We start from the raw sequence: 13,012 nt of genomic DNA, 5'->3' as shown, positions 1-13,012 counted from the left end.
CCTCACGCACGTCTCTCCAGTCGTTTCCTTCATTTCTCTGGCTCGTCCTTCTCCATGAGGTCGCGCCCTGCTGCGCCGTCGTGCTGGTCGCCGGCTGAGCACCCCTTCAGTGCCTGACGCCGCATCTCCCTGGTGCTCACCTCTGTTTCCCCCTGCGTTGGTCGACCTCGCACTCCCCTCCTGCTCCAGATTTCTCCATGGCCGCCCCTTTCCTTGCCCCAGGTGGCGAGCTCGCCCCCTGCATTCCTGCTCGCCTAATCTCCACTTCCCTGTTCCAGCCACCTCCCATGGACGCCAGCCCTCAGCCATGGATGCCGAACCCCCTCTCTTTAGTGCCTTTCTTTGCAGCCCCTGCGTCCCCGTGCGTGTAAGGTGTTTGTATAAATGCTCAAGAGGAGTGTCGTGTCGTGGCCAACCCTTTTGGCGTCGTCGGATGTTTGATGTTTTGCGCATCCCGTCTACGACGCCGTCGACCATCGGTGAGGATTCGTTCTTGCTTTGTCATTTCATCGATCGACGTCTATTTGCTAATGTGAATTGTGTTTGTGCCTATGTGTGTTGAGGAGCGAAATCCGTGAAATCTAGGTGAAGAAGAGACGAAGCACTAATGTGAATTGTGTTTATGTGCCTATGTGTGTTGAGGAGCGAAATCCGTGAAATCTAGGTGAAGAAGAGACGGAGCACGTCGTCGCCATGGTTGCAGCTTTGCTTTTGTCGTCGTGGAGCCTCCACCAGTGCCGTGTAGCAGTGAGCCCCTCGCTAGTAGCCTGTTGTTTTTCGCATCCCTAGTGCTTGATAAAATGTTGAACCGTTGTGTGTCGTTAATCGCAGCCACCATCGACGTTGTGCCTCGCGCTTCACCAATGCGATGAAATGTTTTAGTTGTGTGAGATAATATGGTTGTCGTTCAAATGAAAAGTAGAATTAATCTATAGATGTGATTAGAAAGTGCCAAGCACATGATAATTATAGGAGTAAATTGAATACTTGCTGTTTGGACTGTGTTCAGTTTTAGTATGCAGGTAGTTTAGGGAAGTAAACCATGTTTCTGTAGAAATGTTATATAGGAAAGTTGTAGATCACTTCTTTATCTTGCTTGTGTAAAAATTTCATGACCACAGGTTAGTAGTTTAGGAGTTATGATTTTTCCAAGTACAGTATACGAATCTGTTCAGATTCTGTACAGATTTCAAAAACTGTCTTGTTTGATTAAGTTAAACTGAGAATCAGTTCTTAGTAATTATAAATAAGTTGCAGTACTTTTCTTAAGTTTTCCAAAAAAATTTGGATCGCCCTTTTTGGTGACTATAAATTAAGTTAGTGATGTTTGAGTTAGGATATCTGAATCTGTCCCAATTTGGACAGTAGAGCCTTTCTCATGTTTTCTGACCTTGATATATATTAAACTAACCTGGGATGTTCATAAATAAATTGTAGAGAATTCTATTAGCTTTCTAAAAAGTCTAGGATCACCTGATTTGGATGCCTGAAACTCCAGTTATGATTTTTTTAAAGTAAGTAGTCGAATTCTGTCCAAATCTGAATAGAATTTACGTCTAGCATTGTTTGACCATTCTAAATGTCAAGTCTCACTGTGATGATAATACAAAAGTTGTAGAGGACTTCTTATGCTTTCTAGAAAGTCTTAGTTCACGATTTTTGGATGAATATTTTGTAAGTTATGAGCAAAACCGCTGACTGCTGTACTGCTGTCCAAAATATTTTGTGGCCATATGAAGCGTTTTTGGCTATGTGTTCTTATGAGATGATTTTTAACTTCTGTTCTTAACTAACAGTTCAGGAACAATGGAACCAAAATACATGACATTTTCCTACTTCACGTCTGGATGCCATCCAATTAATATCTTCTCTGCGATATTGCAATGGAAGGTGTAGATAGATGCAAGTATACATTCAATGTTCTTATAATAGAGGAAAGGCATAGCTGCAGATGGGTTTGATGTTTTATCTTTTCATTCATGCATTTCATCCCATGCGCATAAACAATTTCCAAGTAGCTTGTGTATCCAAACTTGGTTCTTTTGTTCACTCAGCCAGGTTGTACTGTCTCATTCAGAATTCGGATTTTTCAGCCATTAACCCATTTTCTATTGGATCGTTTTAGATTCATTTGTTTTATCTATTAGACCGTACTCTATATTGTTTCATTTGAGGACATTTCAAATGGTTGTTGCAGGTCAATATGTGATAGATGACTAGAAGAAAATTATAAAAGGATGTTGAATAAGATTGTGCTTATTTTCTCGTGACGAAGGTTTTTTCTATGCTTAGGGACTGCTCTTATGTGTTATTGGTGCTATTCCGCTTGTACAGCCAATGAAATAGGTCCTACTACACAAGGTACGTACACGAGGTATAACTGAATATGGATGATTGATTGTTGCAACTGTGTTTGAGATGTCTTTGTTTTATTTAGAATGGAAATGGCTCCTAATACATAGGCAAGGCATGGTTGTGGTTATTCTGAAAAAAGATGCTAGAATCTGTTAGCACAAATTAAAACCACTTGTTGGTCTGTGTAAACGTTTAAATATTTTTGGGGAATAAAATACATTTCACTTTTGTACAGTCTAAATAGTGTTGCACTACATAGTACATACCGAGTAGGACATAGACAATGTTTGATAAATTCTATGAGAATGCTTAATTGCAAGATATGCAATGATGTAATTCTTGCTCCAGTCCTAATGAACCAGTTGTTCACAATAGGCTAAACCATCAGAAAGTTAACTACTAACTACAATCAAACTATTTTTTACGAAGCAGTTATTATTTTGTTACAACTTTCAATACAGAAGACAAAACACATGAAATTTGATAAATGTAATCCTCACATTTGAACCATAGTATTGCAGTACCACAAGAATAGTTTCATTTTATCTGCAAAGTCATTCCTTATAGTTGTCAATGAACTATCATGCGAAGATAGAATAAGAACTTTGTGATTGCTTGTTTATTTATGAGATTCAATAAGAGCGTTACTACAAAATATTTGTCATATCTTTTCAATTTTCTTTCTGTGTAATCATGGCCTAGATGTTTAGATTACTGATTAGCAGTTTTTCTATGCATTATTTTGAGTTTGTAGACAACAGACATTGAGTGTCTTTTGATATTAATTTTCAGGTCAAAGGTCAGTTTTGTGGAAAACATACAATATGTGTGACACCCCAGTGTCACCTAGGTTTCTCTTAAAAAGCCAAACCAAGAACCATTATTTTATGTGAACCAAAGTAAGCATGAGCATCAAATAACTTAAGTAATAAAGAATTCACCAAGTATATGTTAAAGTGTCATGATCAAAACAATTGAGTCTTTGAAAAGATAAGAATGTGCAACCCTAATTAAGAACCTAAGTGAACCCCATGAACAAAATTCAAGAAAATAAGCAAAAGGGAATGAAAAGTTTAAAATTTTGAGTTGAGCCAATTATATAAGTTAAAGTATATTTGATAAGCAACAAGAAGATTGAGAAAGCTTAGCCAAAATAATTCAAGAAAACCCCCAAATCAAGCTTCTTTTGTTGGGACTCATTGGGAATTCTGAATTTCAGAATTCTGAAATTCAGACCTTGAGCCAAAGATCAGGGATGTTCACCTTGATCCCTAACTCGAATCCTAATGGCCCCATTGACAAATTGTGTCTAACTAACCCCTCTGTCGTGTGCCAGAAGATGGCATTGGGACGCGAGCCCTAGACACGACAAAACTTGGGATTTGCCTCGGGTTTGGCAGGGAGACAGACCAGATTTCCTGGCTCCATATCTCTGCAACCAGTAGGCAAAATCCTATGACCTCCACACAGAATGGTAGCTTGTAGGGAGGAGAAGAGGTTTCGTGCACTGACCAAGGCGAGAGCAGGCTCGGATGAGCGACCACACGCGCCAGAGCTTGGGCAGAACGCACGGGCACACGTGTTCGACCCTGGTCGGCACGCCAGAGCTCGCCCAACCCGCGCGCGCGCTCGCCCCGGCGTCCGGTCAAGTCCGCCGCGCGCCCACGCCCTCGGCCGTGCCCGCCCGCGCCTATAAAGCCTCCCCGGGGCACCTCTCTTCGCCCCGCACTCACCCTCACCGGCCAGCCACCGTTCCTTAGCTCCGGCGAGCGTATTTCCGCCCGCCATTGCCGCCAGAGCTACGGCCGCCGTGGCCAGCCCACTCCAGCCACCCTCCAGCCCAACCTGTGCTTCGGCTAGCTCCGCCAGTAGCCCGTGAAGCTCGCCAAGCCCTCGGACCCGACCGGACTTCACCGGAGGCCCGAGATCAACCTCACCGGACTTCGGTCTTCCGCCGCCGCGCGTGGACCGAGCTATCCAGTGAGTCTCCGCCCAATTCCTTTCGCTCATGTCTTCTCTGGCATCCCGTGGACCTCCTGACCTATTTGATTGAACTATCTCGCCGTGACCAGGCCGGTCTCCTCGCCGCCGACGAGCATCCCCGCCTGCGCGCGTGGACCGACCGACTCCGGCCATCTCCGACGCGTTCCGCACACCGTTGTGATCCCCGCGACCTCCCCTTCACCTCGACCACTTCACCGGAACAGTCTCGCCGCCGGTAAGCCCCTCCGCCCTTTTCTTCGCCGCGGCTACTGTTTGAGGTAGAAGAAGGACCTCGGGTTAGGTTTTGTAGAACCCGAGGGGTTTTCTGTAATGTCAGCGACTCATGTGAATAGTAACCTAAGGACTGATTCGCGAGGAAAACTAGAAAAACCGCCAGGGACCCCAGTGCAAAGTGGTTTTCCCTTTAATCAATTCTGTTATTCTTTTAAAATAACCAGAGAACTTAGAAAATCATAACTTGATGAAATCTTAATGAAAAGCTGTCAAACCAATTTTGCTAGCTCTGGAATATTATGATCTATCATTTAAAAATTGAACCATATGCTTTCTGTTCTAAATTTTAGAGTTAAAATTAAAAACAGAAACCCCCTAAACCTTGTTTAATTAAGGAAAATTAGTTTTTCTTTGTGCTGAGCTTAAGAAAATTTGTAGATGCTTATACCTAATTAGACACTGTTTAAAAATAGTAGGAGCCCCAGCATTAGAGATTATGATGTAGTTATTCATTTAAAGCCATTTTGTCCAAACTTAGAGAAAATCAGAAAAGCATTAGAAAATGTTGAACAGTGATTAGTAATATTTTTCCTAGTTTACTTATGCAACAAGAACCTAGGAAAAATGCAGAGACCATTAATTAGGACCAGTTTCTAATTAAGATGCTTTAATTAGCCTTATGTAGACTGAAAATCAATTATTAATTGCAAAACTATAACCAAAGTGGTTAACAAAAATCCAGTGAACTTATAACCACCAGAGCCCCACTACAAAAATACAGAGCACCCCAGCCTAACTTTTTAAGTAAGGAAAATAAATACAAAGTGGTAATAAGGCATTTTCCCAATAAATCATAAACAACCTCAAATAATGTAATGGGCAACCAAAAATTAGCTAAGTCCATGATGAGATAAACCACCAGAGAAAAATACAAACCCATGAAAAAGAAGTGAACCCATGCCTTTTGCTAGTAATTTGTGAGAAAGGCCATTTGACTTAAATAATGCAAACCACCCCTTCCCTTAAGCAAAAAGAAACCAAACTCAGAATGATTGCTCTTGCACAAAATACTAGCTAAGAAAAATAAGAACTCTGTTGTTTGATGTTTTTCAAGTAGTGGTAGTAGAAAGCACCCCTTTGGCTAGAAACCTTAAGAAAACCATAGGAAAGAATTAAAGGTATTAATGACTAGAAATTTGTATCAAGTCATGTTATGACACCTAAAAGCCAGCAAAAATAAGTTTTAAAGAATTACCCACTGTTAAATAATAGTTGTAGTTCAAAGTACCCCTTCTGCCCTAAAATTTGGTAATTTTGTCCAGAGAAAACCATTCACTTTCTGAACCCCAAATTTTGAGACAGAGAATCATACACCAGTAACAAGCCACTGTAATTTTTGCAGAATTTTTGGAATTTATAAAAGCAACTTGTAGTTCAAACCTACTCCAAAACATTAAAGAAATAAAAGAAAAGAGAAGAAGGAATAAACCTCATCCCATTAAAACTAACCCAATTTACCAAGTATACCACTAAAAGGTTTTACATAAGTAAGGTTAACTTGTTTAAATTCAAAAGACCATACATCTTTAAAGTTGTAAATTCTAAAGCACATATCATCATGCATATATCTTACGCATTGCATTCATTAGATTGTAATCTTGCCGACGGAGAGTACGTGCTCATCCCCGAGCAAGGACCTGTCCAAGAGGAGGACCAGGAGCAGGCTTCAGAGGCTGCTATTGAGGATCTCCCCGCAGCCCCAGCAATTGAAGGCAAGCCCCGGTTTTATGCATAACCATGTTATTATATGCTACTTTACTACACTTAATGCTTGTAGGACTGTAATGTGCACTTAAGTGTAGGAGTTGCTTGAAACCTCTAGTTGCATGAACTTAGGACTCCTTTTGAGATGAATACTAGTATGCTAGGTCGAGTAGCTGCTTGCTAATCAGGATCTCGGTAGAAGTCGAGTGATTTTTCTAGCACTCGCGCGAGGTCAGGAATTGATTGTATTCATCTTGATAATGGGATATATGTTGGTCTATGGACTTGGATCCAGGGAGGATGCCTTGTCCATGAGACGGGAAAAATGAATTAAGGATTAATGTGTGGATACCTGAGTCAAGCTTTTGAACGTACTAAGCACATGCCGGGAAAAATGGTAACCGGTAAACCTAGTACCTGAGTGAAGCCGGGCGCGGACTTTATCCCTCATGCGACCTGAGACAGGGTCTCCCATGCTAGCTATGGTGGGTACAAGTGCGGTCACTGCACGGCGGCAGCCGGGGTCAGTGGAGCATTGTATGCCAAGGCGGTGAGGCCTGGACGCGAACGGGGAATCGATGGGGACGGTTGTCATGTGTGGGGTCGGAGTACCCTGACATGCCGTGTGTTTAGGTTTACCTTGCAAGGTTTAAAACTCGATTCGAATCGTCTGCTTCTCGCAGCTAATGAGACTGCTTGATTCCTTGTACTGCATCGAGTAAGAAGTGAAATGTGGATTACATGAGATAACTTGTTGATTGAACTAATTGCTTGTTACCATGTATGCTTAGAAGGAGCAAATCTAGCTAAGTTAATGATGGTAGAATTGAAAAGCTAAAAGTTGATTTTAGAAACAGCTAGTGCTTTTGGCAAACCAAACCCCTCAGCCAAACAGCTGCATAGTCTAGAGGTAGAGGAGTAGACTCCTCACACCGGTTAAGTCTAGCTGAGTATTAGTATACTCAGCCTTGCTTGTGGCACCATTTTTGCAGGTACCATGCAGGATGTAGTTGATGGTGTGACTTGGCCTACCACCCTGCCACCGGGTTGGACGGTCGAGTGGGATGTTGCTCCGGCAGGAGAGGAGCATGAGGAGTAGTGGGCTAGGCCTTGCCCATTTCCTCATTACCGACGACATCGATTATCCGCTGCACTTTAATTTGTGAACTTTATTTGCTACTCCAAAAACTCCGATTTATGTAATAACTCCGTACTTAATTTGAGGTTTCCTGTTTTATTGTATTTCTTCTGTGACTCACCTTCGAGTGAGATTGTGGAATTTGATCCTGGTTAAGTGGCTCTATCAGACTAGATCTGAGGGACTGACGGGTTATTCCGATTTAAGTGTGTTACGGCCCCTGAGGCGTGACTTAGGCACTTAAGCTGGAATAATTCGGGTGGTTCTGCCACAGCTGGTATCGGAGCAAATTCCACCACAGAGAAGGACAATAAACCATGAATACCAATTTTCAAAATCTAAAACTGCCTAGAAACTATACGGATCGTCAGGACTAGACCGCTAGACCTAGGACGAAAGGCCTTAGGCATAGAGGGAGAAATAGGTGGCTAATTAATTAGGCCCTGTGGGCCAATACTTATATTTTAGGATGCCCTAAAAAGGCACCCTATTTCCTTTTGAGAGGCAACGTTTCTTTCCGCATGCATGCATTATAAAACACAAAGAGGAATTAAAATTTGAGCTAACCCCTTTTCTTTAAATCATCCGGGCTCTCTTTTTCTTTTTCCTTCCACCATAATCTTTATCTTGATTCCCTTCCGCAGATGAATTCACCCCCCCCGCCAGTGGAGGAGACTCTCGTTTCAGTTCTGACTTCCTTTCTCGCGATGGCTTTCCTTCCATCTTGTGGGAAGTGCTTAACTCCGCCGGTTACCCTACGCCCCCTTTGTACACGGTGCAGTTGTATGAGGAGCATCGGGTACCTCGTTGTCGGGTCTGGCTAACTTTGGAGGCTCATCCCCTTCAGCCGGGTTGGCGTTCTCTTGACTCTGAGACGATTGGACTCAGGACGGACGACACCGTTGAGGCAGCAGCCATGAAGACTCTGACGACTTTCTGTGGCTACCATCCCCTGGAGATGGTGATGCACCCCTTGGGACTCTTCCCTGCTGAGAAGAAGGATGATCCCATGTGGTGTAACCGCGTGAGCCATGTGAAGGATGTGTGGGCAATGTATCCTGACTTGGTTGGGAGGGTCACTGTTCAGTGCATGAGTGCGCTGTACCGCCTTCAGGCCCTTCAGAGCGATGCTATGACACTTCTTGCTAACACCGCTCAGGCTGCCAAGCTCACTCTCGACAGTCGGGAAGATTTTGTGGTCGACCTATCCACAGAGTTGGTGGAGAAGGATCTGCAGGTGGAGGCTGAGCCAGCGTATTACCACCCTGGAGCAGCAAGTGGAGATCCGAGATAACACTATTGATGTCTTGGAGAACCAGCTTCACGACGTGCAGAGGGAACTCGAGGAAGCCAATGACCACTTGGACATGCACCACCTGGAGATGGAGGCCAATGAAGCAGGAAGCGAGGGAGAAGAGGCTCCCGAGGAGCTAGGACCAGCCCCTGGTGCCAATGGGACTACCTCCGCGATACCTCCTTCACCCGTATCCAGTGTCGCTTCCACCGCTCAGGGTTAAGCAGTCGCTTTGACATTTTTAGGCGGATAGAAACCTATGCGAGCTTAGTAGTATCACATTTTGGACTAGGCTTGTGGGTACTTTCCCCTGATTAATGTAACCCTGTAAACTTTTGATATCTGTGGGATCCTTGTCACCATGTTATCTTCATTTTCGAACCTAATATTATGATTATGGCCTTTTCCTTCCATATGAGATGATATCTTGTCGTTCGGAATATGAGTTGGGATAACATTGGCGACAATCTCTGTTTTCAGATGGCAGCGAGGCAGCGTCGCGGGCAGAATGAGCAAGCTCCCCCGCCACCTCCTCCAGCTCCCACAGTGCAGGAGCTGATGGCCCAGCAGAATGAGATTCTGCGACAGCTCTTGCAGCGCCAGCCCCACCAACAGCATCATGGTGGAGGCCAGCATCAGCGACCTCCGGCTATGGCAACATACCAGGAGTTTCTGAGCACGCAGCCGCCCTTGTTCACCAAGGCAGAGGATCCGTTGGACGCCGACGTGTGGCTTCGCGTCGTCGAGTCCAAGTTTCCCCTCCTCACGGGAGACTGCCCTGATGAGGCCAAGGCTCGCTTCGCCGCACAGCAGCTTCGCGGCCCAGCTCGGACTTGGTGGGACCACTTCCGTGCTATGCTCCCCGCTGATCGTGAAGTATCTTGGGAGGAATTCAAGACTGCCTTCAGAGGACACCACATTCCAGCTGGCATTCTTGATCGAAGTTGAATGAATTCCTGGCCCTCAATCAAGGAACCCGCACGGTACTGCAGTATGCGCAAGCCTTCAACGACTTATGCCAGTATGCAGGGTATCATGCTGATTCTGATGAAAAGAAGAGGGATCGCTTCCGCAGGGGTCTCAATACCAAGCTGCGGGAACGACTCAACACTGTCCGGGCCAATAGCTTCAATGAGTTGGTCAACATGGCCATCTCTCAGGAGGATTGCATTGTTGCTCACCGGGCAGAGAAGAAGAGGAAGGCACCAATGGCAGCACCATCCGCTCAGGCTCAGAGGTTCCGGATTGTTTCTCACAATCAGAGCAGGGGTTTTCAGCAGCAGGCAGGCAGATGGGTGATCAGGCCACCTCAGCAGCAGCAGCAGCCGGCACCCAACCGCTATCCAGCTCCCGCCCCAAGGAACAATCAGCCTCCGCAGCAGCAGCAGTTCCGCCAGGGCAATGGGAACAAGTGTTTCACTTGTGGCAATGTGGGCCACTATGCCAAGAATTGTCCCAGGAACCAGCAGAGGCAGATGCCAGCACCAAATCAAGACAAGGGAAGAAAGCAGAAGGTGCAAGTCAGGCAAGGGAAGCTCAACTTCACTGCTCTAGAGGAAGTGCCAGAAGGAGCTCCTATCATGACCGGTACCTTTTCAGTTTATAATCAACCTGCTTTAATTCTGTTTGATTCTGGTGCATCTCATAGTTTCATTAGCCAAAAGTTCAGTGCTAATTGCAAACTGCCATTCTCTCACTCAAAAGGGTCATTCATGATAGTCACACCTGGGGGTAAAATTGCAACTAATCAATTAAACCAAAGTGTGCCTATTCAACTGGGAAGCCACATTGTCAAAACCACTCTTCTTGTGTTGGGATTGGAAAATGTGGACATTATTCTAGGAGCAAATTGGATGACCTTGCACCAAGTTGTGCTTGATGTAGCCAGTCGTACCGTGGAAGTTAATTCTCCTTTCTGCGGGAATTTCACTTTGATTCTGCCTAGTCAGGGTTCTTCTCAGTCATGTGCTTTCTCTATGACGGAGTTACCCCTGAAGAAGATCCCAGTGGTCTGTGAGTATGCAGATGTCTTTCCTGATGAATTGCCAGGAATGCCACCGGACCGGGATATTGAATTCGCCATCGAGTTGCAACCGGGAACGGCCCCAATTTCCAAGAGGCCCTACCGAATGCCACCCGCTGAGTTGGCAGAGTTGAAGAAGCAGTTGCAAGAGTTGCTGGATAAGGGATTTATTCGCCCAAGCACTTCGCCTTGGGGATGTCCAGCACTGTTTGTGAAGAAGAAGGATGAAAGCTTGAGGCTGTGTATAGATTACCGCCCTCTTAATGCGGTAACTATCAAGAACAAGTATCCTTTGCCTCGTATTGATGTTCTCTTTGACCAGTTGGTCGGGGCCAAGGTGTTTTCCAAGATAGACCTTCGCTCTGGCTACCATCAGATCAAAATACGAGCAAGTGATATTCCGAAGACGGCATTCTCAACCAGATATGGGCTATGAATTCTTGGTGATGTCATTCGGGCTGACAAATGCACCAGCATATTCATGTATCTGATGAATTCTGTTTTCATGCCGAATTGGACAAGTTCGTGTGGTTTTCATCGATGATATTCTGGTGTACTCAAGAACGAAGAAGAACATGCCGGGCATTTGCATGTAGTGCTTCAACGTCTGCGAGAGCACCACCTTTATGCCAAGCTATCCAAGTGTGATTTTTGGCTAAAGGAAATCAAATTCTTGGGTCACACTATCTCTCAGGATGGAATAGCTGTTGATCCTGATAAAGTGCAAGAGGTGATGAATGGAGGCCACCAACGACTGTTCGCCAGATTCGGAGTTTTCTGGGATTGGCCGGTTATTACCGAAGATTTATTCCGGACTTCTCTCGAATTGCGAAGCCTATTACTGAGTTGCTGAAGAAAGAAGTCAAGTTTGTGTGGAGTCAGAAGTGCGAAGATGCCTTCCATGCATTGAGGCAGCATCTGACCACAGCACCAGTATTGGCGCAACCCGACAGCAGCAAGCCTTTTGATGTGTATTGCGATGCCTCTGGCACCGGGCTAGGTTGTGTCTTGATGCAAGACAACCGAGTCATTGCTTATGCCTCAAGAGCACTCAGGCCTCATGAGCAAAATTATCCCACTCATGACCTTGAGTTAGCAGCAGTGGTTCATGCATTGAAGATGTGGAGGCACTATCTAATGGGAACCCACTGCAACATCTTCACTGATCATAAGAGCCTTAAGTACATTTTTACTCAGGCTGATCTCAACATGAGGCAGAGAAGATGGCTAGAGCTGATCAAGGATTATGACCTGGAGGTACATTATCACCCAGGGAAAGCTAATGTGGTAGCTGATGCCTTGAGTCGGAAGTTGCAATGCAACTGTATTCTGATGGATTCTCGTGTTAACACCTTGTGTGATGAGTTGAGCAAGATGCAAATTGAAGTGATTCCTTCTGGTTCTTTGTCTCACATTTCTGTTGAGCCAGCTTTGCAAGACCAGATTATCATGGCCCAGCTCAGTGACAAGGGAGTGCAGATTATCAAGAAGAATCTCCATCAGAAGGTTGAGAAGTATAATTGTTTCCGCCAGGATGAGAAGGGTGTGTTATGGTTCAAAAGCAGATTGGTAATTCCTAAGGACAGGATCTCAAGAAGAAAATTTTGGATGAGGCTCATCTCTCCAAATTCTCTATGCATCCGGGAAGCACCAAGATGTACCATGATTTGAAGCTTTTGTACTGGTGGACCAGAATGAAGAGGGAGATAGCCCAGTATGTATCAGAGTGTGACACCTGTCAGAGGGTTAAGGCAAGCCACTTGAAGTCCGCTGGAGCTTTGCGACCACTGTCCGTACCTTCGTGGAAGTGGGACGACATCAGCATGGATTTCATTGTGGGTCTACCCAACACCTCTCGTCATCATGATTCAATTTGGGTTATTGTGGACCGATTGACGAAAGTGGCACATTTTCTTCCTGTGCACACCACTGATAAGGCTCAGAAGTATGCAGAATTGTATATCGACCGGATCGTGTGTTTGCATGGATTACCTCGGACCATTGTTTCTGACCGAGGAGCCCAATTTGTTGCCAGATTTTGGGAACAATTGCAAGAGTCTTTGGGAACCAAGCTAATCAGGAGTTCAGCTTACCACCCACAGACTGATGGTCAGACGGAAAGGGTAAACCAGATTCTGGAAGATATGCTGAGAGCTTGTGCGATCGATTGTGGCAAGAACTGGGATAAGCACCTCTCCTTGGCAGAGTTTGCTTATAACAA

At 44.9% G+C, this 13,012-nt stretch overlaps 1 protein-coding gene across 3 annotated transcripts; it reads left to right on the top strand.

The window, feature by feature from the left end:
• Positions 1-244: 244 nt before the first annotated feature.
• LOC118473318 (uncharacterized) lies at positions 245-2,371 on the top strand. 3 transcript variants are annotated; one of them, XM_035962548.1, is made up of 3 exons: positions 245-532; positions 595-747; positions 2,293-2,336. In XM_035962548.1, exons 1-2 carry the CDS (start codon positions 308-310, stop codon positions 655-657), a joined length of 288 nt encoding a protein of 95 aa, XP_035818441.1. In that variant the 5' UTR covers positions 245-307; the 3' UTR covers positions 658-747; positions 2,293-2,336. The 3 variants fall into 3 exon arrangements, 1 of the variants encoding a protein (XP_035818441.1); XR_004852654.1 differs by lacking the exons at positions 245-532; positions 595-747 and adding an exon at positions 1,332-1,890 and having other exon boundaries at positions 2,198-2,371; XR_004852655.1 differs by lacking the exons at positions 245-532; positions 595-747 and adding an exon at positions 1,332-1,890 and having other exon boundaries at positions 2,293-2,364.
• The last annotated feature ends 10,641 nt before the right edge of the window (positions 2,372-13,012 follow it).

This window comes from Zea mays, chromosome 9 (assembly GCF_902167145.1).
Source record: "Zea mays cultivar B73 chromosome 9, Zm-B73-REFERENCE-NAM-5.0, whole genome shotgun sequence".
In the NCBI taxonomy this organism is placed as follows: Eukaryota; Viridiplantae; Streptophyta; class Magnoliopsida; order Poales; family Poaceae; genus Zea; species Zea mays.
The sequence above is the reverse complement of the archived record's forward strand: the minus strand, read 5'-3'. Positions and strand labels throughout refer to the sequence as shown.

Bases quoted from the DNA above. Each gene is read 5' to 3' on its own strand.
- LOC118473318 (XM_035962548.1), top strand. From the start codon at position 308: ATGGATGCCGAACCCCCTCTCTTTAGTGCCTTTCTTTGCAGCCCCTGC. The intron at 533-594 runs GTGAATTGTGTT...TAGGTGAAGAAG, and splicing joins ATCGACGTCTATTTGCTAAT to AGACGAAGCACTAATGTGAA.